The 23187-nt window shown below is 47.7% G+C and overlaps 5 protein-coding genes across 13 annotated transcripts in view; 3 read left to right on the top strand and 2 right to left on the bottom strand.

Annotated features, from left to right (window-relative positions):
* LOC308486315 (uncharacterized protein) overlaps positions 1–23187 on the top strand; it is a 126644-nt gene that overhangs the window by 67990 nt on the left and 35467 nt on the right. The window contains exon 2 of the mRNA XM_081023057.1: positions 22217–22389. The gene's annotated coding sequence lies outside the window, so the exon portion shown is untranslated. The remainder of the gene's footprint in view (positions 1–22216; positions 22390–23187) is intronic.
* Positions 1–23187, bottom strand: part of LOC308486366 (uncharacterized protein) — a 76936-nt gene that overhangs the window by 48832 nt on the left and 4917 nt on the right. The gene's annotated exons all lie outside the window — the stretch shown is intronic.
* Positions 1–23187, top strand: part of LOC308486368 (uncharacterized protein) — a 42516-nt gene that overhangs the window by 16041 nt on the left and 3288 nt on the right. The window lies entirely within an intron of this gene.
* Positions 4528–23187, bottom strand: part of LOC308486201 (uncharacterized protein) — a 74671-nt gene continuing 56011 nt past the window's right edge. For 2 of the 9 annotated variants that reach the window (XM_081022712.1, XM_081022711.1), the window contains exons 2-6: positions 14938–15442; positions 14667–14748; positions 14339–14421; positions 13737–13863; positions 4528–9344 (exon numbers count right to left, since the gene is read on the bottom strand). In XM_081022712.1, coding sequence (XP_080878838.1) covers positions 6772–9344; positions 13737–13863; positions 14339–14421; positions 14667–14748; positions 14938–15351 — 3279 coding nt within the window. In that variant the 5' untranslated portion in view covers positions 15352–15442 and the 3' untranslated portion in view covers positions 4528–6771. Of the gene's footprint in view, positions 9345–13736; positions 13864–14338; positions 14422–14666; positions 14749–14937; positions 15487–17287; positions 17314–18055; positions 18420–23187 lie in introns of those variants that run through there. The other 7 variants (XM_081022709.1, XM_081022710.1, XM_081022713.1 and 4 more) reach the window with 7 other exon arrangements.
* LOC308486292 (uncharacterized protein) overlaps positions 19332–23187 on the top strand; it is a 72848-nt gene continuing 68992 nt past the window's right edge. Inside the window, exon 1 of the mRNA XM_081022987.1 lies at positions 19332–19575. The gene's annotated coding sequence lies outside the window, so the exon portion shown is untranslated. The remainder of the gene's footprint in view (positions 19576–23187) is intronic.

The raw sequence follows: 23187 nt of genomic DNA on the forward strand, positions 1-23187 counted from the left end.
CCTTGTTTGTTGTAATTGAAAGCAGGAGCTGAAGATTTTGCAAGTGGTAAACTATGAGATAAAATAAGAAACTCCTAGAAGTAACAGATGAGGCTAAGGGATAGAAAAAGATCAATAATTGTTGGGATACTGCCAGGGAGACAAAGTCCATCATGGCCCCAAGCCGTCTGCCGGATGATCCATCGATCTCCCGTAGGCACGCAGTATCAGCAATTAGTGACATGAGTTTCTAGAAAATATCTTGCCACATTCCAGAGCTCATGCACACTCTATCAGCAGATAGTCACAGCAAAAGTCGCACTCAGGAGAGCATTATTTACAAGTTTTATTCAGCGTTGATCAGAACAAAGAAAAACATGACTGCCTGCTTTAGTGTCTACGACACAGAGAGAGAAAACGAAAGCAATAGAAAACATAAACATCCTGTGAACAGGAAATACGCAGACTCTGTGACTCACAGCCTGCTCCCTTTTAAGGTGGAACGGAAATATCCTAACAATAATAATGATTATTATGGATTACAATTGGAAGTAGGGATAAGGAGTTTGTAATGAAAGAGGATACTGATTTTTCAGATATGAAATTGGGAACTGCTAAATATGTGTTATGTTGAAATTCAGATTGGAAGGTGTCGAGGAAGTCTTCTAGCAATGTAAATATACCAGGGAATAAGAAGGGGGGGGGGGGATATTCTTTTATCTTTTGCATTTTTATTGTTGTTAAGTTTTTATGTTGTGTTAAATGTAATGTTCTTTTCTGTGTTTATGTTTATTTATTATAAGAGCCTGGCGTGCTCTGGTCCACGGAGTCATGAAGAGTCGGATACGACTAAACGACTAAACAACAACAAAATTACAAGAGAAAACCAATAATTTGGGGGGGGGGGACCCAGCACCTTCTAGCTTCGTCAGGGCAAGCATATTGTTAGGTGGGCGTGAGCTCCGTCTTCCTTGAGGCAAGTGTGCTTTGCGGCAGCTTTGCTTCATGAGAAGTCAAGCAGCAATTTGGAGCTCAATACGCCAAGGAGCAAACCAAAATTCTTGGCGTCCTCAGTTTAGGGCTAAACTACTGAAAACCCTGCAATAAAACCCTGCATATGTTTGCCCAAAAGTATGCCAGATGGACGCTAGTGTAGACTTTCCCCCAGCAAGTCTGCTTAGTAAACTCTGCAGTTCTGCAGCCGAATCCCAACGCATAAATAATGTTGCAGTCCTGACCCCTGACTCCACTTCCCTGGGTATATTCTGCACAGGACTGAGCAGACGGGGGAAGATGGCACTCCAAGTGTACCTAGGATTGACCCTTAAACATCTTCCATCCTGTTCTCTATCGTCTTTCTACTACACCTTTAAATGCTGACAGTTATCTTGTCTGGATAAAAGAGAACATGTTCCCGACAAGTGTGTGCGCATAAGTGCATGTGTAGGCTGGAATTTGAACTGCTGAGGCTGGGAGGTTTGCAAAAGAAAACAAGGTGCAGGATGTCCAGTGGTAGCTGGCCAGGGGATTGCTTGCAACTGAGACAGGGGACTGCTTGGGCATGAAGGTATCGCTGGACATGACTTTATAAGGGAATATGAAATTCTGTTAAGAAGCTCACTGGTACAATTCATGGGAACAAACCAACTTCGTATGAAACGTGAATAGGGCGCTGTGTTTGCTCTGTAATCTTTTGACTCAGGCATGGTTCCACGCCACTCTCCCCCAAAACAATGATTTCTTTCTGAGGTCTCAGGTGATCCCAACTGGAGATGAGAATGTTGTGTGAGATGCACATGAGGAAGCTTCTCTGGTGATGCCTCAATCTCAGGGGTTTTGTTTTTCAAGCTCAGAATCTTAACTACTGAGCCTTGGAAGAAGTACGCTTGCAAATGATTATTGGATAGTGAAGGTGTGGGGTGTAAAATTGTATTGCAGTCAAATGCAACATTCCTACAATGCACATGCTGGGGAATGCTTGTGTCACTCAGGAGAAGACTTGCTAGTTCCTCCTGAGCTGGGACAGACTTCCTCTGCATGGCACTTCATGCAGGTGTGGCCTGTTCTTGGACAGAGGAGCACACGGCCTCCATGTTCTGCTCCTCCTCTTCTCCTTTTTGTGTTCCTACAAGTTAGGAAGAAGTGACTGCTCGGTTGCAGTCACTTGAGATTATTTCCCTTATGGGATAGTTCATGTCGATATATCTAGTTATGTAACTTAAGTCTGCCTTCAGGGATCTTATTGTGAACTGGATGATTGTAAGTCAACTAGTTTTATGTTAACTTTAATCAGATAGTCGTGTCTATTCTTTTAGGAGGGATATAAAAAGGGATCTTACCAGGAATCCTAAATAGTGAGGCTCAGACGAGCCTGCAACTAGCTAACTGCTGTGTGATTTAAAAGAGGGATTGTTTAACAACTCTGCTAAGTTATAGAACTTGCCAACGCAAGTTAGGAAGCATATCATAAAAGAATGTATCCTCTCCTGCCTCCCTAAACATTCCCACAGAAAGAGCCTGGGGTAGGATGCGACCAGCAGGGATGCCTCTGAGCTGCCTCCGTGTGTTATGCTCAGCCCACCGTTCCCCATACAGACATCTCTGGCAATGGTTGCTGACGAGGGCTTACTGCCCATGCTGCCTTGTTTTTAATAGGATGGGGGGCAGTCCTCTGGCAACTCACAGAGCTGTTTTCAGGATCTGGAGTGCAAGGATTTGTGAGGACTGATGTAGTGTAGCAGTTAAAGTGTGAGATGTGAGTCAAACTCCTCTTCCTGCAACCTCAACTCTTCGTATGCATGGGGATTATAACACTGGACAGCCTTGCAGGGCCGTTGCTTAGATTACTGAGATAATATATGTTATATTTTGTAATGCTTTAAATGTGCTACATAAATGCTAAAGTATTCTTAAGTAAAGCTGAGTATTGGTTGGTGCAAAGTGCAAGGGCCGAGAGGCAGAGCCAATAGAAGAAGACAAAATCCAACGAGTAATAAAAGAATCAAAAACTGTGGAGGCCCCAGGACCAGATGGATTTTCGGCAAAATATTATAAAAAAACTAAATCAAACCCTGATTGCACCCTTGAAAGAAGTACTGAACAGCATTTTAAGGAGGGGAGAAGTACCTGGCAGGTCAGACTCAGAGGAAGGAGAGGAGGGGGCCAGGAGACCCAGAGGAGGCCGGCTGCTGAAGCATCCATAGAGACACTCCTTCCTGCTGCGACCAGCTCCCCTCTCCCCTGGTCTCCTAGAGCACACAGGGAAATCCAGATCAGACCCATGAGCCTGTACATATTAAGGGGGGGGGGTTGTCCCAACATGCATCACTTTGATCTCATTGACAATGAACTGTAATTACTGCCCATCCACCCCGTTTGGAGAGCTCTTTTTGGAGCTCCTTGCAATCTCTCTTTGTTTGAACTGTGGGGTGTGAAACACAGAGCAGTCAAATACAACATTCCTAGAGTAGACATAAAAAGGGGATGTCTGGACCAGCCAGTCGGAACTTCTTGTTTCCTCCTGGGCTGGGACAAACTTCCTCTACATGTGACCAGAGGTGGGCGTGACCTCACCTATGCAGGTAACAACATAGCACAGGGGAGGCAGCCATCTCTCTCTGACTCCATTCCTCGAAGAAGCAACATCTCCTTAGCATGAGATGCTCTCTTGGCTTCAAGAGAGGACAAAGGAACTATCTCCTTATGGGATAGATTCCAGGTGCATATATTTTGTAACCTAAGTCTGCCTTCTGGGATCCTTCTGTGAACAGAATGTGAGTAAACTATTTTATATACTTTTATTTTTTTTAAAAAAACATTTTTTTATTAGCAATTCAACAACATATCAAAAAAAATATTCATTATTTACCCCTTTTTTCCCACCCACCCTCCCCTCCCCCAAAGACTTCCCTCAGCTCAGCTTCCAATTATCAGCACAGGTTCTAATAAGTGTCTACCCACCGTGAGGCAGAATTTCATTAGTGCCCCACAAGCTTCCTGCACTTTAAGTTTTGCAGCCTCCAGATGCCCCTTCCAGAAAAGTGTCTCATTGAAAGTGACTCTCAGGGATCCAAAGGAGTGTATTGAGCCAGGTTATTCATTGCTCCAAACTTTGGACTTCTGTCTGTCCGCTGGGAGAGGCTGGCCTGCCCCTTCTTCAGGGCAACTTCCTTCCCTCTGCTCCAGTATGAGGACAGCATACATAGCTCACAGCCCCCTCTTAAATCCCTTCAACTATAAAAAAAGCAACCACTATCAAATACTTGACAAACCTAGACAGCATCTTAAAAAGCAGAGACCTCACCTTGCCAACAAAGGTCCGTATAGTGAAAGCCATGGTTTTCCCAGTAGTGATGTATGGAAGTGAGAGCTGGTCCATCAAGAAGGCTGATCGCTGAAGAATTGATGCTTTTGAATTCTGGTGCTGGAGGAGACTCTGGAGAGTCCCATGGACTGCAAGAAGATCCAACCTCTCCATTCTGAAGGAAATCAGCACTGAGTGCTCGCTGGAAGGACAGATCCTGAAGCTGAGGCTCCAAGACTTTGGCCACCTCATGAGCAGAGAAGACTCCCTGGAAAAGACCCTGATGTTGGGAAAGGTGGAGGGCACAAGGAGAAGGGGACGACAGAGGTCGAGATGGTTGGACAGTGTTCTCGAAGCTACAAACATGAGCCTGACCAAACTGCAGGAGGCAGTGGAAGACAGGAGTGCCTGGCGTGCTCTGGTCCAGGGGGTCACGAAGAGTCGGACATGACTGAACAACTCAACAACAACAACATCAAGTACTTTAAAAATCAGCACCTAGACCATTCCAGTAAATGCCTGGGGGCCTAAAACAGATGTGAATGAGCAGTGCAGATCAGAGCGCATTGTGTGCGTGCAACTTGCAAGAGGGCAGAGGGACAGAGTCTCTGCTTCATGCCCCTCTCTGCTCTCCTCCTCTTCTCTTCGACTTCCCACATTAATGGGGAAATGCTACAGGTCCACCTCATAGGCATGTTGTAAAGACAGCAGAGTTGGTTTTTATGACGCACTTTGAACTCTCCGAGTGTCCTCTAGTTTATCTCCCCATTTTGAGCCCCCACCGCCTTTGCTCAGAGGGGCTTTGGCCCTGCCCACCCATCCCTGGGCCACCTTCCCGTTTCATTCAAGGTGCACGGCTAGGAGATGGATCTTCCGCCAAACTCCCCTTTATTCCTGTTGCCACCACAGAGGACTCTTCAACACTTCACCCCAAACATAACAAAGAAGGAAGTGTGCATCGATTCATTAAACTGATTTATTTAAAAAATAGACAAGGGTGTCAAGGTAACTTTGTGCGCATAGACATGTGGTTTCAAATGTTCTCGTTTCTTTTCTTTTTCTTTTGAAACTTGACTACAACTCCAGCAATTGGGATTATAATGCTGTCTCGTTACTACTGATCTAACCAGCCCTGCTCCGCAATTGCCACCACTCTCCCATTCCATTCCACCCTCCAATGGTCTCTGCTGAAGAGGCCAGAAACCATCTTGGGTGCAAGTCCTGGAAGATGTACTCCCTCCTTAGAGACCTTTCCATTTGGCTTGGGAAGGCGAGGCCCAGAGTGACTGATGGGCGGACAGACTCCAGCTACAAAGGCTGAAGCTGCTGAGAGGCCTGTTGAAGAGGACTGTCTTGACATGAGTCCTGGAAGAGCAGCTTCCTGCCTTGCATGTTTTTTCTACCAGGCCTGGGAGGGTGGAGCCTGGATTGACTCCAGCTGCAAAACCTGAGCTGCTGAACAGACTCTTGAATTTTTGGGGTTTTTCCAGGGGTTGTTGGTGGTGGTGTTTTATATCTTTATTTCAGATCTTGTTGTGATTTATGTGGAAATTGTTCAGTTCAATTGCTCAATCCCAGCATTCCAAACTACCCCTATCACCATCCAGCATTTCCTAAAATTTACTCTTCTACTGTAATTATCATTATTATATTAATGTCATTGATACATGCGTATAAATCTTTAAATACAAACACCAAGACATTGCACTGAAACTTTCATTAAATGCGCATGCATGCACTTGCCAAAAGTCTCATTCGAGAGTCAGTGTGGTACAGTGCTTAAGAGTTTTGGACTAGGACCTGGGAGACATGGGTTCAAACACCCACTCAGCCATGAAGCTCACTGGGTGATGGCTTCACAGCCCAACCTACCTCACAGGGTTGCTGTCAGGATTAAACGATGAGGGGGAGAACCACTTAAGACCACTCTGAGCTTCTTGAAGAAACAGGTGGTATATAAAGGCATCCAATAAATTTCAGTAAGAAGAAAGGTAAGATTCTGTACTTAGGCAAGAAGAATTAGCTGCACAAATATAAGATGGGGGATACCGGGCTTGCCAGTAGTACATGTGGAAAAGACCTGGGGTCTTAGACTAACATGAGTCAACAGTATGATGCAGCAGCAAAAAAGGCTGTTATTCTAGGCTGTGTCCAAAGAACTCAAGTGTCCAGATCAAGGGAAGTAATAGCCCCACTTTCTTCTGCCTTCTTCAGACCACACCTGGAGACCTGTGTCCGGTTCTGGGTGCCCCAATTTAAGAAGGATTTCGACAAGCTGGAAGGTGTGCAGAGGGGGGTGACCAAGACAATTAAGTGTTGGGAAACCAAGCCTTCTGAGGAACAAAGGGCTGTCAGGTGGAAGATTGAACAAGCTTGTTTTCACCGGCTCTGGAGGCTGGGACCCAAACCAATGGCTTCAAATTAGAGACGCCCTTGGAGATGGCTTCAAATTAGAGATGCCCTTTTTAAGGAGAAGTTTGAAGGCAAAGTCATGGATGCTTTAGTTGAGAGTCCTGCATCGGACTAGAGGCCCCAGGGGTCTCCTGCAGGTCTAAAATTCTATGATTCTCCCCTGTATGAATTCTTCGGTGGGAAGTGAGATTGGTCCTGTTACCAAAGCTCTTTCCACATTCCAAGCACTGATATGGTTTCTCACCACTGTGAATTCTTTGGTGGGAAGTGAAGTTGTCCTTCCGGGTGAAGCTCTTCCCACATTCCAAGCACTGATAGGGTTTCTCCCCTGTGTGAATTCTTTGGTGGGAAGTGAGATGGGCTTTCTGGCAGAAACTCTTTCCACATTTCACACATTGATAGGGTTTCTCACCACTGTGAATTCTTTGGTGAGCCATGAGCTTGGTCCTCTCACCAAAGCTCTTTCCACATTCCAAGCACTGATAAGGTTTCTCCCCTGTGTGAATTCTTTGGTGGGAAGTGAGACTTTGCTTCTGATTGAAGCTCTTCCCACATTCCAAGCACTTATAGGGTTTCTCCCCTGTGTGAATTCTTTCATGGCAAGTTAGATTGGCCCTTTGGCTGAAACTCTTTCCACAATCCAAGCATTGATAGGGTTTCTCACCACTGTGAGTTCGTTGATGGGCCATGAGCTTGGTCCTCTTACCGAAGCCCTTTCCACTTTCCAAGCACTGATAAGGCTTCTCACCACTGTGAATTCTTTGATGGGAAGGGAGACTTTGCTTCTGACTGAAGCTCTTTCCACATTCCAAGCACTGATAGGGTTTCTCCCCTGTGTGAATTCTTTGGTGGGAAGTGAGGTTGACTTTCTGGCGGAAACTCTTCCCACATTCCAAGCACTGATATGGTTTCTGCCCTGTGTGAATTCTTTGGTGGGAAGTGAGGTTGACTTTCTGGTGGAAACTCTTCCCACATTCCAAGTACTGATAGGGTTTCTCTCCTGTGTGAATTCTTTGGTGGGAAGTGAGATCCGCTCTCTGGCAGAAACTCTTCCCACATTCCAAGCATCGATAGGGTTTCTCCCCAGTATGAATGCTTTGGTGGGAAGTGAGACTTTTCTTCAGACTGAAGCTCTTGCCACATTCCAAGCACTGATAGGGTTTTTCACCTGTGTGAATTCTTTGGTGATGAGTGAGGTTGACTCTCTGGCAGAAACTCTTTCCACATTCCGAGCACTGATAGGGTTTCTCACCACTGTGAGTTCTTTGGTGGGAAGTGAGACTTTTCTTCAGACTGAAGCTCTTTCCACATTCCAAGCACTGATATGGCTTCTCCCCTGTGTGAATTCTTTGGTGAGAAGTGAGATTGGCTCTCTGGCAGAAACTCTTTCCACATTCCAAGCACTTATAGGGTTTCTCACCACTGTGAATTCTTTGGTGGGAAGTGAGACTTTGCTTCTGGCTGAAGCTCTTTCCACAATTCACACATTGATAGGGTTTCTTCCCAATATGAATTTTTTTGTGGGAAGTAAGACCAGCGCTCACAGTGAAGCTCTTCCCACATTCCAAGCACTGATATGGTTTCTCCCTTGTGTGAATTCTTTGGTGTGAAGTGAGATCAGCTCTCTGTAGGAAACTCTTTCCACAATCCAAGCATCGATATGGTTTCTCCCTGGTATGAATGCTTTGATGGGTAGTGAGATGGGCCCTGAGACTGAAGTTCTTTCCACATTCCAAGCACTGATGTGGTTTTTCCCCTGTGTGAATTCTTTGGTGGGAACTGAGATTGGCTCTCTGTGAGAATCTCTTTCCACATTCCAAGCACTGATAGGGTTTCTCACCACTGTGAATTCTTTGGTGGGAACTGAGACTTTGCTTCCGACTGAAGCTCTTCCCACATTCCATGCATTGATAAGGTTTTTCACCACTGTGAATTCTTTGATGGGAAGTGAGACTTGCCTTTTGGGTGAATCCCTTTCCACAATTCACACATTTATATGGTTTCTCACCACTGTGAATTCTTTGGTGGGAAGTGAGATGGGAGCTCACAGTGAAACTCTTCCCACATTCTGAACACTGATAGGGTTTCTCACCACTGTGAATCCTTTGATGGACCGTGAGAGTCGTCCTGTGATTGAAGCTCTGCCCACATTCCGAGCACTGATAGGGTTTCTCACCTGTATGAATTATTTGATGGGCTGTGAGATGGGTTCTCTGACTGAAGCTCTTTCCACACTCTCGGCATTCAAATGTCTTCTCCCCCCTGTGAATTCTCTGGTGTTTACAGAAGGTTGTGCTTGTATTAAAGCTTTCCCTACATTCCAAGCCCTGATAGGGTTTCTCCCTTCTGTGAATTATTTGATGTGAAATGAAATGTGCACTCGTACTGAAGCTCTTTCCACATTCCAAGCATTTCAGTGGGTCCTCCCCTGTGTGAATTATTTCCTGTGAAGTGAGGCTTTCATTCCAACAGAAAGTTTTTCCCCATTCAGAAAACTGATAGTGTTTCTTCCTAATAGCATTTCTTTGGTGGGTAGTCGAATGGGAGCTGTGACTGAAGCTCTCTCCACACTCTAAGAGTGGCAATGGCTTATCCACTGTGTGGATTCTGTCATGGGTGTCCTCTCTCTCTATTTCCGAATCATCACCACCTGCAAGGAAGAAAGAAATGGATTAGAGCTGCAGGAAGAAATGGAGTGCCACTCTATTGAATATTGATCTCTAACCCTTGTGATAGAGGAAGAATTCCATGCATCAACATTGGTGACCACACACTAGAGGCGGTCAGTGTTAGAAACAGAGATAAGAAAGCTAAGAGCTAAAGGCACCTTAAACCAAGGATACGGGCGCAACAATGGAATGTCTAGGCGCACTCTTTTATAACAAGAATACAAATCTGAAAAGGAATGAACAGCAGCTAAAATAATATGTTCATTTTCCACATGGTCTAGTCCTTCCCCTGCCCACCCCCCTGATTTTTTAAGAAGGTCTTGTCACGGGACAGACAGGCAAGGGGAGAATAGAGAGAGAAGTTTTAAGGAAAGAGAGGGATTGCTCTATTACAAGGAGGGGCTGTACGTGCCGGGGGAAGAACTGCGGGCCAAAATTCTTAGACAGCATCACGGCAGCCCGACTGCAGGGCATTTTGGTCAGAACAAGACTATGTACTTAGTTACCAAGGAATTCTGGTGGCCCAAAATAAAGGAGGAGGTAGAGGAGTACGTTAAAGGCTGCGAAGTCTGCCAGAGGGCAATAGGGGAAACGACAGCATCTGCCGGGTTGTTGTAACCCTTACCCACCCCTAACAAACCGTGGGAAGTGATAGCCATGGATTTTATTACTGACCTACCAGCGTCGCAAAAAATACCCCAGTCGTTTTGGTAGTAGTAGATGTGCTAACAAAAATGGCACATTTTGTACCTTGCACTAAAATACCTTCCACTCAAGAAACAGCATGGTTGTTTGTAGACATTGTTTCCAGGTCGCATGGCACGCCTTCAAGGCTGATCACAGATCGTGGAAGTCAGTTTACTTAGCATTTTGGGAGGATGTTGATGGAGTTGTTACAGGTAGAAATAAGTTTCCCCGTCAGCTAGACATCCTCAGACAAATGGACAGGCAGAGAGGGCAAACGCTGCCTTGCAACAATACGTGACATGCTATGTGAATTACCAGCAAGACAATTGGGTAGAGAAATTGAGCCTGGCAGAGTTCGCGTACAACGCAATGCATGCACCCACAGGTCTATCACCACTTGTTTCAAGTTATGGGGAGCATCCTAGGGCATTTCCAGGTAGGAAAGAGAGACTGTCAGTACCTGCAGTGGACTAATTTGTAGAAGAGATGGAGTATCTGCATCAGATGCTGAAAGAGAACTTGGAGATTGCCAAGGCAGCCTACAAGTGGGCCTCCGATGCACATAGACAGGGGAGGGAAAGAATCCAGGTAGGAGATAAGGTTTGGTTATCCTCAAAAGGGTCACCCTCACTGCAAGAAGCCAAGTTACAGGGAACCAGGCATAGGGCCTTCTCGGTAGTGGCGCCCTCCCTGTGGAATGCCCTCCCACCAGATGTCAAAGAGAACAACAACTACCAGACTTTTAGAAGACATCTGAAGGCAGCCCTGCTTAGGGAAGCGTTTAATGTTTGATGTATTACAGTATTTTAATATTTTGTTGGAAACCGCCCAGAGTGGCTGGGGAAGCCCAGCCAGATGTGCGGGGTATAAATAAAAAATTATTATTATTATTATTATTATTATTATTATTACCCTTTAAGGGTAGATGCAGAAAGTTGGAACCAAGAAAGTTAGGACCTTTTGAAGTTATAGAGCGGATTAATCCAGTGTCTTTCCGACTCCTTCTGCCAGGGACTATGAAGATACACCCCGTATTCCACAGGGCATTGCTGTCGCCATATAATCCATCACACAGGTATCAAGGTACTACTCAAGAACCTCCCCCGCCTCCCATACTGGTGGAAGGGGAGCAAGAGTGTGGAGGAAATTCTAGACTCCAGGTGGCACAGGAAAAGACTGCAATATCTAGTAGCTTGGAAGGGTTATTCGGCAACTGAGAACTCTTGGGAACCTGTAGAAAACATCCATGCACCAGTTACAGAAAGATTTTCATGAACGTTACCCCCACAAGCCCAAACCCCACAATTGGCGACTTAGGGAAATATTTGGAGAAAGTGACGAGGAAGAGGAAGAATTTGTAGGTTTCAGATCCTCAGAAGACAGCAAAAGCGAGACAGATGGGGGGGCTTAGTGGGGGGTGATGTCACGGGACAGAGAGCCCTTGGGTCAATGGAAGGGGGAGTATCAGAGCAGGGACAGTCAGACAGGGAAAACAGGGAAATGATGGACGAAGTAGGGGAGGAGAAGGCGGAGAGCAGTCAAGTGGTGTCAGGGCTCTGCAGTACTGGAGAGCCCTGCCATCAACCAGGGAGTTCAGGAACAGAAGGGGAAGCGGTGCCTTTGGCACAGGCGAGGAGAGAATCAAAGACGTCTTGCGAGATTCCCACATCTGCTGTGTTGGAGAAGGAGCCGAAGGAAGCCACTCCCCGAATCTGACTCGTCGGATTCAGAGGCATGATTTTGAACTGTAGCTGTTTGTACATATGTAAATAAAGAACTGTAAATATCTCTCTGAGTGAGCAGAGGGTGTTTACTGCGAAGAGCAGACACCACCTTGACAGGTCTCTCCTTCAGCCTTCAGAGAGTAGCTGGAAGTGGGGAGGCAGAAAAAGGTCCTTTCGGGGGGCCACTAGGGGGTGCATTGGAAGATGGCCGACAATACCATCTTTCCGACCCACACGGGGTAATTAAGAGGCTGTTATGGGAGTAGGCAGCCTCCCTTGTTGCCCCAAGGAAATGGGGAACACTGCCCTTGCCTGCTGTGCCCATAAATCACCCCCTAATTTGAAAGAAGGAGATGAGGGCCCTAGGCAGAATGCCCCCGTGTGGACATCGGCTCTCCTGGATGCTGTCTCTGATCGCGCACTAGTTGCAGCAATTTGGAATAATTAATTACAAAAGAAGCAAATGCACATATTTCAAGTGAAGAAGGGGAGTGAAGTCTGCTAATTTAAGTGACCTCTGCGAAAGAAGACGACGGGCTGGAGAAACAGGAATATTTTACTATGAAGATACACCAAAGGCGGGGTATGTTGACAACGGGGCTGAATGGGGGGGGGACCTTTTTTACTTTCCTTCTATGTGATTTACAAGAACCCCTCCTCATTAGAACTGTTGGTTGAACTGACCCAAGCAGGATGATTAAGGTCTGTGTGGAGATAAACTTTAACCAAAAGTATGCTTTATGGAGACCGAGAAGCAATAAGAGCTTTTGGGAATGGCGCAGCAATTAATTCGGAGTCGCCATCTTGCCAAAGGATTTATAGCCGGGAGGAAGAACGGATTTGTTTTCAGACTGCATTCCTAGTGAATCTCCTCAGAGGTTTTGAGAAAGGAGGCAGATTGGTGAAGATTAATGACGCTAAGACTGTTTTGATGTATGGAAGTGATGTTATATGGAAAACGTCTGGATATGGCTACTGGATAAAAAAAAAATATTCACGCAGGATTACAAAGTGTTCTAACCAGCTTGTGGAGACTATCAGAGGTCACAAAGAGAAAGGAAAAATATATGAAAATAACAACAAGAGATGTGGAAAAATAATAAGAAAGGACAGGATAGTACTGTGAACATCATAAGGTTAGATTTGTGGACATTAAAACAGCAGTAAGAAGCAAGAAGTTGATTGGATCTCCTTCGGAACTTGAAATATGGGTACCCCCAACAAAAATTTAAAATTCGGCTGAGTAATTTGGAATTTATGTAATTTGATGTGATTGGTTGGTTAATAAAAAAATATTCTTAAAAAAAATAAAAAAGGTCCTTCTTTCCTTCCACTCTGTAGTTTTCATCCAAAATCTTAGGCGCAGTTCTGTGTGCAGAGCTCAGAAACTGCTCGTGTCTATGACATTCCCTGTCGCAAAATGCACCTATGGGAGTTTCAGACACTGGAGGTGGTGGCTGATTTTGTCTCCCTAGGAAGTTCTAACATAACCAACAACCTCTTCATCGATGCTGACCTGGACAAGTGTATTGGCAAGGCAAATGTGTTGCTAACTGTTCAATGCCAAGAGGAAGGTCTATCAGGATTGTGTGTTGAGCAACCTGTTTGTGAAGTGAATTGTGGACAATTACAACCATTAGGGGGGGGAAACCCTCAATGTCTTCCACATGCTCCAAGTCAGGAAGATTTTGGGCAATACAAGGTAGGACAGTGACAGTGTGTTCTCCTGACCTCAAATTCCCAGCATGTTCCCATTCCAATCTCAGCAATGTCTATGCTGGCTAGATCATGTCCACGGTCAAAACAGTCAAAAGCCCTCCATTTAAGGTGAGGTTGGGGGGTATTAGAATCCCAGGTGCTGCAAGTGGCCCCGTAGAGCTCCCTCAAAACCAGGGAGGCTTATCACAGAGAGATATGCATGGAATTTCCAAACAGAGCTTATGATCCACAAGGGAGCCTTACTGAGAGAGGCCACAATCCTGTGATTCTCCTCCATGACTTCCTTATGCAGAGCTCTCTGGTCAGGATCCAGCAACGCCCATTCCTCGTCTGTGAAATGAACAGCGACATCTTCAAAACACACTGGACCCTAAGAGAGAAAGGAAGAGGTCCTTTTTAGACAGCACTAAGGTTGTCTGCTACACAATGCTGTTTCTTTCTGCTCATTAAAAGGGGGAGGAGAAGGTGGGGAAACCCCATTGTGCAACTGATGCGACAAGATAGGTGATTCCTGGGAACTATTTCTGAGGCTTGATGAACTGCTTAGAAGCCTATTTTAGCATTCAATGATAACTCTAGAAATAAAACTACAATGACTTATGAATCATCCTATTGACCGTCAGAAGGCGAGTTAAGGCAAGGTGGCTGTTCCTTATTCTCAGCACATTAAGCTTCTCGAACGGCATTCCCAGCCTCTTAGCTTCTGTCTAGGCTGCCCTTGACAAAGATGCCTTAAGAGAAGCTTGGGCAGAAGCCAAGAGGAGGAGAGAGATTCCTTGGGGGCCAGAGGCACCCTGGCTGCCCCACCCCTCAGCCCCCTTCCCCACAGGGCTCACTCCCTCTACCTGAGCTGCTTCCACAACCATTGCTTCTCCTTCCCCACCAGGAATAGATGGAAGAGGAGGTCTTGCTGGCATCATCTGGTCACCTGCAAGAGACAGAGGTAAGTGGGAAGCCAGGAGTGCAGCTGCTCCCAAAAAAGTCTCACCTTCTGCGTGCATCTGGACATTTGGACCCATTTCATAATTTAGTTGGGTTAAAAAATACATCTCCCTTCCTTGGTGCTCTTGGCCCCAAGTGTCTTCCCCCCTCCCACACCAAATGAAAAGAACCCATGGGTTTGTTTTGATATCCACAGAAAGGGACCAAACGGAGAACGGACTCCTTCCTTACCCAGCAGCCTCTCTCTGGTGTCCAACAGAGTCCTTTTGGTCTCAGAGGAATCTGGGCCCATTTCTGCAAACAGATCCTGTCTCTGAAACAGGAACAAAGATTCAAAACAGAGAATATGAAGAAGAGTTAGAAAAGGAATCACAGAGGCAAAAACTGAAGGGCAATCTGATAATATTCAATGGCTGCTTTCCAAAAAATGATGGAGAATTTTCAGATACTCTCACTCATGTTCGGAGCCCCTTTGGAGTATCCAGAGGAAAGTCTCTCTCACCTGCTTCTCCGCCTGCTTCTTCTCCTCTGCCTGACTCAGGAGGAAACCTTCGGCCAAGGCCACCGCCTGGGAACTGGTCTCCGCTCCGCATTCCCTCACCCAGTTCTCCATCTCCGGTGGAAGGACAGCCAGGAACTGCTCCAAGATCACCAGGTCCAGCATCTCAGCTTTCGTGTGCCTTTCTGGCTTCAGCCACTGATGGTCAAGGCAGTAGAGTCGGCTGCAAACCTTCCGGGGTCCTTTGGCCTCCTGGAAGCAGAACTGCCTGAACTGCTGACTCTGCACCTCTGAGCGGAGAGTGTCCTCCTCACCCAGGATCTTCAGCACAGTTTTCCCCCAGAATCCTCCACTGCTCCCAGTTCTGATGGCATGGTCTCTTCCTGCTTCAGGGCCAGCTGAGTTTTTCTCATCCATCTCTGCTCTCAGGAAGACTCCAAGAGAGATGATGGAACCCCTTGATCTTCTGCCAAGTTCTGTCTGTCCAAATCAGAGGTGCTAGGAAATTCTACAAACCGAATACATTGTTCTGTTACAAAACTGACATATTGCCTGGAGGAGAAAAATGTTCCATGAGGAAGTATGTATGAGTCTTGGAAGAGCCAGCTCTGGACTGCACTACAACCCAGACTCTGAGTTTCTATAAAAAGGAGAAGGTGAAGTAAGTCTCCAGCCCTCCTAGAGGGAAAGTGACCATGCAAAATGTGCAGGGAACTGTTGGTCTTTCTGAGAGATGAATCAGCCTGGTTGCCCCTGCCTTTCAGAGTTTTCAGTCGAGGAATGAAGTCAGGACTGTGATTGACAAGTGAGTCCATTGTACTGTGTTTATAGTTTGGGCACTGGGTTATAGTGGGGGTCCTAACCCAGGGTTTCTCAAGAGTTGCTCTCCTGCCCAACCCCACTTCAGGGCCCATTTATTCCCTTATCGGGCCAACCCCCTGAGGGCCAAGTGGGTGAGGCCAAATGACATGTGGGTGGGGTCAAAGGACAGCACTCAAAAGCAAATAAAGTGGGACCCGCCTTCCTATGAGTGTAATGTGTTTTCAACTGTTCTTATTGATGTTTTTAAAAAATTGTAATCTGCTCTTGGAAATTCAGATGATAGGCAGGGAACAAGCAATAACGATGATGACGTTACATTGCTTAACGCTCCCCCTCCCCAGTCATGAATACTTGTGGGCACTCCTGGGTCCATCATGGTCGCTTGAGGCTCAGGTGCCCATGTCCAGCTCAGGCTAGTTCCCCACCCCACAGACCTTTCGGGACAGAGAGGACATGGCCCTGGTCTTCCCTGCTCTGCACCAGATGGGATGGTTGCAACGCTCTCTGTGTGGAACTGCCCTTGAAGGCGACTCCGCTACACATTCACAGCAACAACACAACGCAATACTACTCAGCTCCTGAGGCCCACAGAGAGACTGGCTACTTTTCTAGGGAGAATGAGTCATCACTTGAGATGAGTCCTGAGTCACAGTGACTCAGCAATTAGCTGTTAACAGTTAACAGCCAGCAGGCTTGAAAGATGTAGGCCTTACTGCTCCTGCTCTCAAGAATCTTTGTCTCATGACAGCCTCCTATGGGGGAGACAGAGCAGAGGAGCCCCCCATTGCCCTCTCCTCCTCCTCCTCCTCCACGGATCGGCCTCCTCCTCTTTGAACGCCACCGTGATTGTACTAACAGTGAAATCTGAGGGCTCCCTTGGACCAAAAACAAGGACACCCGCCAGGAATACCGGAGCAAACAGCAGCCAGTAGGCTTGGTCTTGATTGAAGACTGTCGGGACAGGACTCCCACCTGCCACCAGGTGGAACAAGATGGAAGCCCCACACAAAAGAGAACCCAAACTTTTATTAGCGGGTGGCGCTAATAAACCATAGAGCCTAGGGCTTGCTGATCGGAAGGTTGGTGGTTCGAATCCCCGCGACGGGGTGAGCTCCCGTTGCTTGGTCCCTGCTCCTGCCAACCTAGCAGTTTGAAAGCATGTCAAGTGCAAACAGATAAATAGGTACTGCTGTGGCGAGAAGGTAAATGGTTCGCCAGAAGTGGCTTACTCATGCTGGCCACATGACCCGGAAACTGTCTGCAGACAAATGTCAGCTGCCAATAAAGTGAGATTGAGCGCTGCAACCCCAAAGTCGTCTGCAAGTGGACCTAACGGTCAGGGGTCCCTTTACCCTTTATCTTTATTCCCCATTTTACGCCCCCCCCAACTACATCACTCATCACTAATCATCATGGTTACATCATGAAAGGGGAGGTCTGGTGGCAGTAATCTGAGCATCCTGGACCCTGCCCCATGGTTCCCCCTGCCCTCCACCAAACACCCATCAAGTGAAACAAAAGATATATTTACTTTTCCCAGCCAAGTTAATCACAGCCAAGTTAATCACACCCTTTTGTCTTCATCTGAGTTTGGTATTTCTGGAATGGCTACCTGTCTAGCACTCAGGTATCAGGAGGCCAGGGATTATCACTTAGGCAGAGGGGCTGCTGAGTAGCTGAGCTCACATGTCTATAGGAATTTCTGAAGTTTTCCCAGTGAGCCAGTACATAGAGACATTTATCAGTGAATTCATACATTTGGTATTGTGCAGCAGAGGCCCTTTTAATAGATAGGAAGAAACTGTGATGAAGTGTTTTGCGTGTGGGGACAAATCACAAAAGTCACAAAAGGGATTGTGCTGATTTTGGTAGTGGGCTGCATGTGCATGATATCTGATGGAGGGGCAACCCCCCCAACCTGTACATCAAGTCCTGCAACCACTGGTGCCCTCTGCCTCTTGTGGGAGGGAGTTCCACAGGTTTTACTCTGCTTTCTCTTCTCTGCCCTCTTTCCTCCTTCCTTCCTTCCTTCCTTCCTTGCATAGGTGAGATTTTAGGGACCAGGTATATTTCATGTCCGGATGTTACAAGGGGACTGATCCATACATCTGAATGGGGTTTCTCTGCATGCATTTCCCTGCTCCTGGATCCAAGGGGCCAGCAGCGCATCCATGGAAAGGAAGAGCAGAGCTGCCGCCCTCCTGCGACCCTCCGCGCCCTGACTTGCCCCCCTCTCGCCATGCAGCGCTGGGACCCCCGCTCTCCCCATGGGCCCTATGCTGGGAGAGAGGAGACTCACCGGATCCCAGCAGGCGCCCCCAGGCAGCCTCTGCAGAGCCGAACCAAGGGGACCCCCACACGCCCGACTTCTTGCAGGGAAGGGGGGGATTGGGCTTTCGCTCTGGAGGACCCTGCCCCCCCCCCTCTTACTTTCCTGTCTAGGAATCTAGCTCGTTTTCGCTTAACCCTTGGCAACCCAACTCACGCCTCTCCCTCTCTCGAGAGCTGGAGCATCGCGCACCAATGGCATCCCGAGAAGACGGAGTAGGAGAGGTTTATGGATTTCTTCCGGCAAGGGATACATTCAGTTTTGGACAGCAGCTGAACGGCCCCCTAACAGCTGGCCCCTGAACACGGGTCCTAAGAAATCTTCACTGGCTCCCGGTCCGAGCACCATTCAAAGTGTTGGTGCTGACCTTGAAAGCCCCAAATGGTCTCAGCCCAGTAGAAGGGAAGGAGCGTCTCCACGTCCATCGTCCAGCCCGGACACTGAGGTCCAGCTCCGAGGGTCTTCTGGCAGGTCCCTCATTGTGAGAAGTGAGGTTACAGAGGGCCTTCTCGGTTGTCGTGGCTGCCCTGTGGAACGCCCTCCCACCAGATGTCAAGGAGATAAAATAGACGCCTAAAAGCAGCTCCGTATCGGGAAGCTTTTAATATTTCATGTTGGGTCATGTTTTCTTCTATTCCTTTGGAAGCTGCCCAGAGACAATGTTCTTGTTCTTTAGTTCTTGTTCTTGTTCTTTAGTTCTTGTTCTTGTTCTTGTTCTAGTTCTACATGTTGTTGTTGTTGGACATCCAGCTTTTAATAGCCAACAACACAGAGATAAAGGGCTGCTTCGTTCTGTGCTTTTGGACTCCTATGTGGGCTTATGGTTCTGGTGCTTGTGGATCTCATGGGATTTAATGTCATGCCATTATAAATGCATGGGGATGAGTGCATTTACAGAGACACATTTCCACAAAACACCAAAACTCCGGCATGTAGCCGTAGGCGATACAATAAGAGCCTTTCTGCAAATGGCCTTTGCAACACAACACACTGGATGGTTACAAAGTATACACGTTTGCCTCTTTTCAACTGATGCTTTCGCTTAGCCCCGTTTCCTCAATGAATCCACCCATTTCTTGATGAAATAGAACTTCTGCCAGGAAAACCTGAGCTGAAATAGTAAGGAGAGCAAAACAGCAGCCCTGTCTGACCCCAGTCAGCCTCCAGACTCCCCCAGTCACGTGGCAGGAGATTCTTCCTGAGGGCCCCCCCCCCACGTGAGATGGGTATGGCATCGTGGATGATCCAGTGATGATCCATATGATCCATTGATGATGCACATGATCCAAGCAGACTGGTCCAAAGAGCAGATCTCTATGCCTGAATGAAACGGGTCTGCGATGATGGATTCTGGAGTCAAGAAATCCGCCCTTTCCAGTGATCTCTCAGGCTGGCCGGGAAAAGGCAGGGAGCAGGAATCGTCAGGCATCCCGACGGACAGACTTGTCATGTTGCCAAAACATGAACTCGGAGTCTGATCTGATTTCCAGGTACAACTCATTTTGTGGCGCAACCGGGGATGTTTTTGGGGTGCTCTCTCTGTGACGGGGGGCTACTTTCTGAGGGTGTAAAAATTGCAACGCGCTTTAGTTCTGGGCTGCTTCACTCCTTGCATGGGGGGGGGGGGGCTCTGCCTGCAAACAGATCCAACAGCTGGCCTTGCTTTCTTCCTGGCCTCATTGTGTTACCTCTGAGGGAGACACAAGGGATGAATTTTACCTGGGTGTCGGGATGTGTGTGTGTACCCCACTTTTTCCATAACACAGGAGTCACAGAGCCCAACTTGCTGCTCAATGTGCACCAAAACATGGACGGATCTAACTTCGTGGCGTGGGGGAGGGAAGGTTTCTGCAATGTAAACACTGAGGGGGAGGGGACCCCACTTTGTAGTTGGATTCCCGGGATCAGCCCGCTCTCCTGATCGCAGAAGGAAGAGGGGAGGGGAAAACCTTCCTCTCCTCCCCCCTCAATTCTTTCCCTCCCCTCCCGGCACATCCTCCTCTCACCCCGCCCCCACAACCCCAATTCCCACCCCCATACGTTGCACCCCTTCCTCCTCCTCCTCCTCCTCCTCCTCCTCCAATCCGGCTTCTGCTCCAGGAATGGGGGGGGGAGGTATCCCCCTCCCAAACTGCCTGCTTTTCCCGGATGTGGAGCTTCCACTCCAGATTGCTGCTCTGCGCCGTAGCTCTAGGGGCGCGCGCTTTCGGACCTCCCCCGCCGTGGATGTTGGAGGAAAGGAAAGGAGAATCGGGAGCGAGGACAAAGAGGTAAAGGGGTCGCGGAGGGGAGGAGAGGGGGGAAAAGTACCAAGAGACCCCCGCCAGCTCCCCAAAGCGCCTTCCGTGGGCCCCACCGACAGGGCCTGGACCCCTGCGCGCGTGCTGTGAAGGAGGCTTTCATTGGCCCCTTAGGCGCCTTGGCAGGGGCAGACAGGGGCGCGCACCCAGGGGGTCCCCACGAGCGCCCCTTGCCCCGTTTCCACTGGCTCCGTGCGGAGAGAGGCGGGCTATGGGAAGGTTAACTGGCGCAAGAGAGGCCCCCTGGATAGAGACCCCCCTGCCAGTCCCTTGCGCGTGTTGGTGGCCCCCTCCGGATGGAGAGATGGGACCGCCCGGCAAGGGGTGAGCCGAGCCACGTGGGGTCTTTGGGTTAATATAAGTTTTAAAAACTGCTCCTTTTCCCTTACGGGGGACACAAGAGCCCATATAGAGGCCTTCTGTAGGTTCTCTATCGGTAGGAGAAAATTAACAAAGACCAACCAGAGAATATTGAGAAGCAAAGCAGCTAGTAAGCCTGATCTTTAATACTGAGAATAATAATAATTATTATTATTATTATTATTATTATTATTATTATTTATATCCCGCCCTCCCCAGCCGAAGCTGGGCTCAGAACGGCTAACAACAGTAAAATAGACAACATTCTGAAATCATTTCATTATAAAATCAGTTTAAATCAGATTCATGGCAACTGTTAACAGGGTCCTCACTCACCACATGCAGTAGAGAGGAGGACCCAGAACAAAGGTGTGCCTGCCCTTATGTAGACATTTTAAATTGCCCACCCTGGAGTCCAAGACCACCCCCAGAAACATCATACATACAACACAGAGAAGGTGGTCTACAACAGAAATATCTGGGTTTTATAAATACTTAATTCATTAATCTAGGTCACAGGCTCACACCCTGTTCATATCTTGAATGTGCTTTTAAGACAGGATTTGTGAGGAAAGAGACAATGGGGAGGTTTCCCACTTTGAACTTGCAGAGAAATATTTGACGTCAATTTGTTCAAGAGCTTTTCAGTGGGGTTTCAGACATGTGGTTTATATATACAGTTATGAACATTTTTATTATTATTTATGACCTTAAAATTCTTCTAACAGGATGCAGGGGAGGCTCCAGGAGAAAAGGAGGGAGCAGAGGAAGTGGGTGGGGGAGAGATGTCTCCATCGTGGCACCCAAGGGGAATCTCCAGAGGGTCCACCTTGGCCTCTCCCTCCTGCTTAGGAGAGAGACCTTCAAGGAGACCAGAGAGGGATCCCTGAAAAGTGGGGTCTATGGAAGTGGGGGGAGAAGAGAGGGGGCACCCCCGGGTCATGGAAACACAGCAATGGTGGGGGGAGAGGAAGACCAGTCTTTGGGGAGACATCTCCATCAAGACGCCCACGATAAACCTCCGGATGGGCCGCCTTGGCTTCTCCCTCCCACCCAGGAATGCCCCCCCCTTCAAGGCAACCAGAGAAGGATCCCTGGAAAGTGGGGTCTAGTCCCCCCACCCCTTCCTTCCTGCAACCTCCATCCTCTTCCCACCCCATAAGCCCCTGCCCTGTCCAGATGCAGCGATTCTGCCCAGTCCATTCCTTGGTCCCCTGGAGAGAAGAGGAAATCAAGAGGGGAGGGGGGAGGCCTTCTCAGAAGTGGCCCTTGGTTTCTGCAGTCCCACCCAGGAAGCAGCCAGAAACCTTTTCTCTCTCTCAGGCTTCCATCTTTATTGTCTTCTCCACTGAGGATGAGGATAATGTACACCTGTCATTAGAAACAGGGGTGCAGAGTCCATGGAATGGCTCTCAGGGCTGATATAGAAGTTGCACCTCAAAAGCATTTCTGTTCCTCTTATTCTTTGTAGGCAATGTCAGAGTGACTGACAAGCTGAGATACAACCCATCAGCATCCAATGACAGCGACTGCATGAATCTTTCCAGTCAAAGGACCCATTTTCATGATAGACAGTGCCTGTGGCTGGAGGCTCTACACACCGGGTGTGCCTGTGCAGGCCAAAGACTGCCAGTATTAGCACAGGTGAGGTGTGTGACTTTCCCAAATTTACAGACTGTATGTGAATGAGAGTTTGTAGGTGGGATTATAATTTACGGCAACCCTGTGATTTTCTCCACCCATAACATTTTGTGAGCTGATATTGCAGTAAAAAATTCCAAAATAACTACAAAAAATCACATGATAATAATAATAGTACAGTGGTACCTCGGGTTAAGAACTGAATTCGTTCTGGAGCTCCGTTCTTAACCTGAAACTGTTCTTAACCTGTGGTACCACTTTAGCTAATGGGGCCTCCTGCTGCCGCCGTGCTATTTCTGTCCTCATCCTGAAGCAAAGTTCTTAACGTAAGGTACTATTCCTAGGTTAACAGAGTCTGTAACCTGAAGCGTCTGTAACACGAGGTACCACTGTAAAAGTTATAGTATCCGTCTTTTCCCCCAGCCTCTCTGGGCAGCTTACAGTACATATAGGTAAAGGTAAAGGGACCCCTGACCCTTAGGTCCAGTCATGCCCGGCTCTGCGGTTGCGGCGCTCATCTCGCTTTATTGGCCAAGGGAGCCAGCGTACAGCTTCCAGGTCATGTCGCTAGCATGACTAAGCCGCTTCTGGCGAAACAGAGCAGCACACAGAAACGCCGTTTACCTTCCCGACAGTACAGTACATATACAAGACAGTAAAACATCAAACAATAAAAACCTCCTGATACAGCTGTCTTCTAAATGTCAGATGGTTGCCTACTTCCTTGCCCTCTGAAGAGAGGGCATTCCATGGGGCGGGAATCTCCTTGCTATTTTTTGGAAATCTGCATTCAATTTGCTG

Source organism: Podarcis pityusensis, assembly GCF_964106645.2.
Source record: "Podarcis pityusensis genome assembly, chromosome: 10".
NCBI lineage: Eukaryota > Metazoa > Chordata > Lepidosauria > Squamata > Lacertidae > Podarcis > Podarcis pityusensis.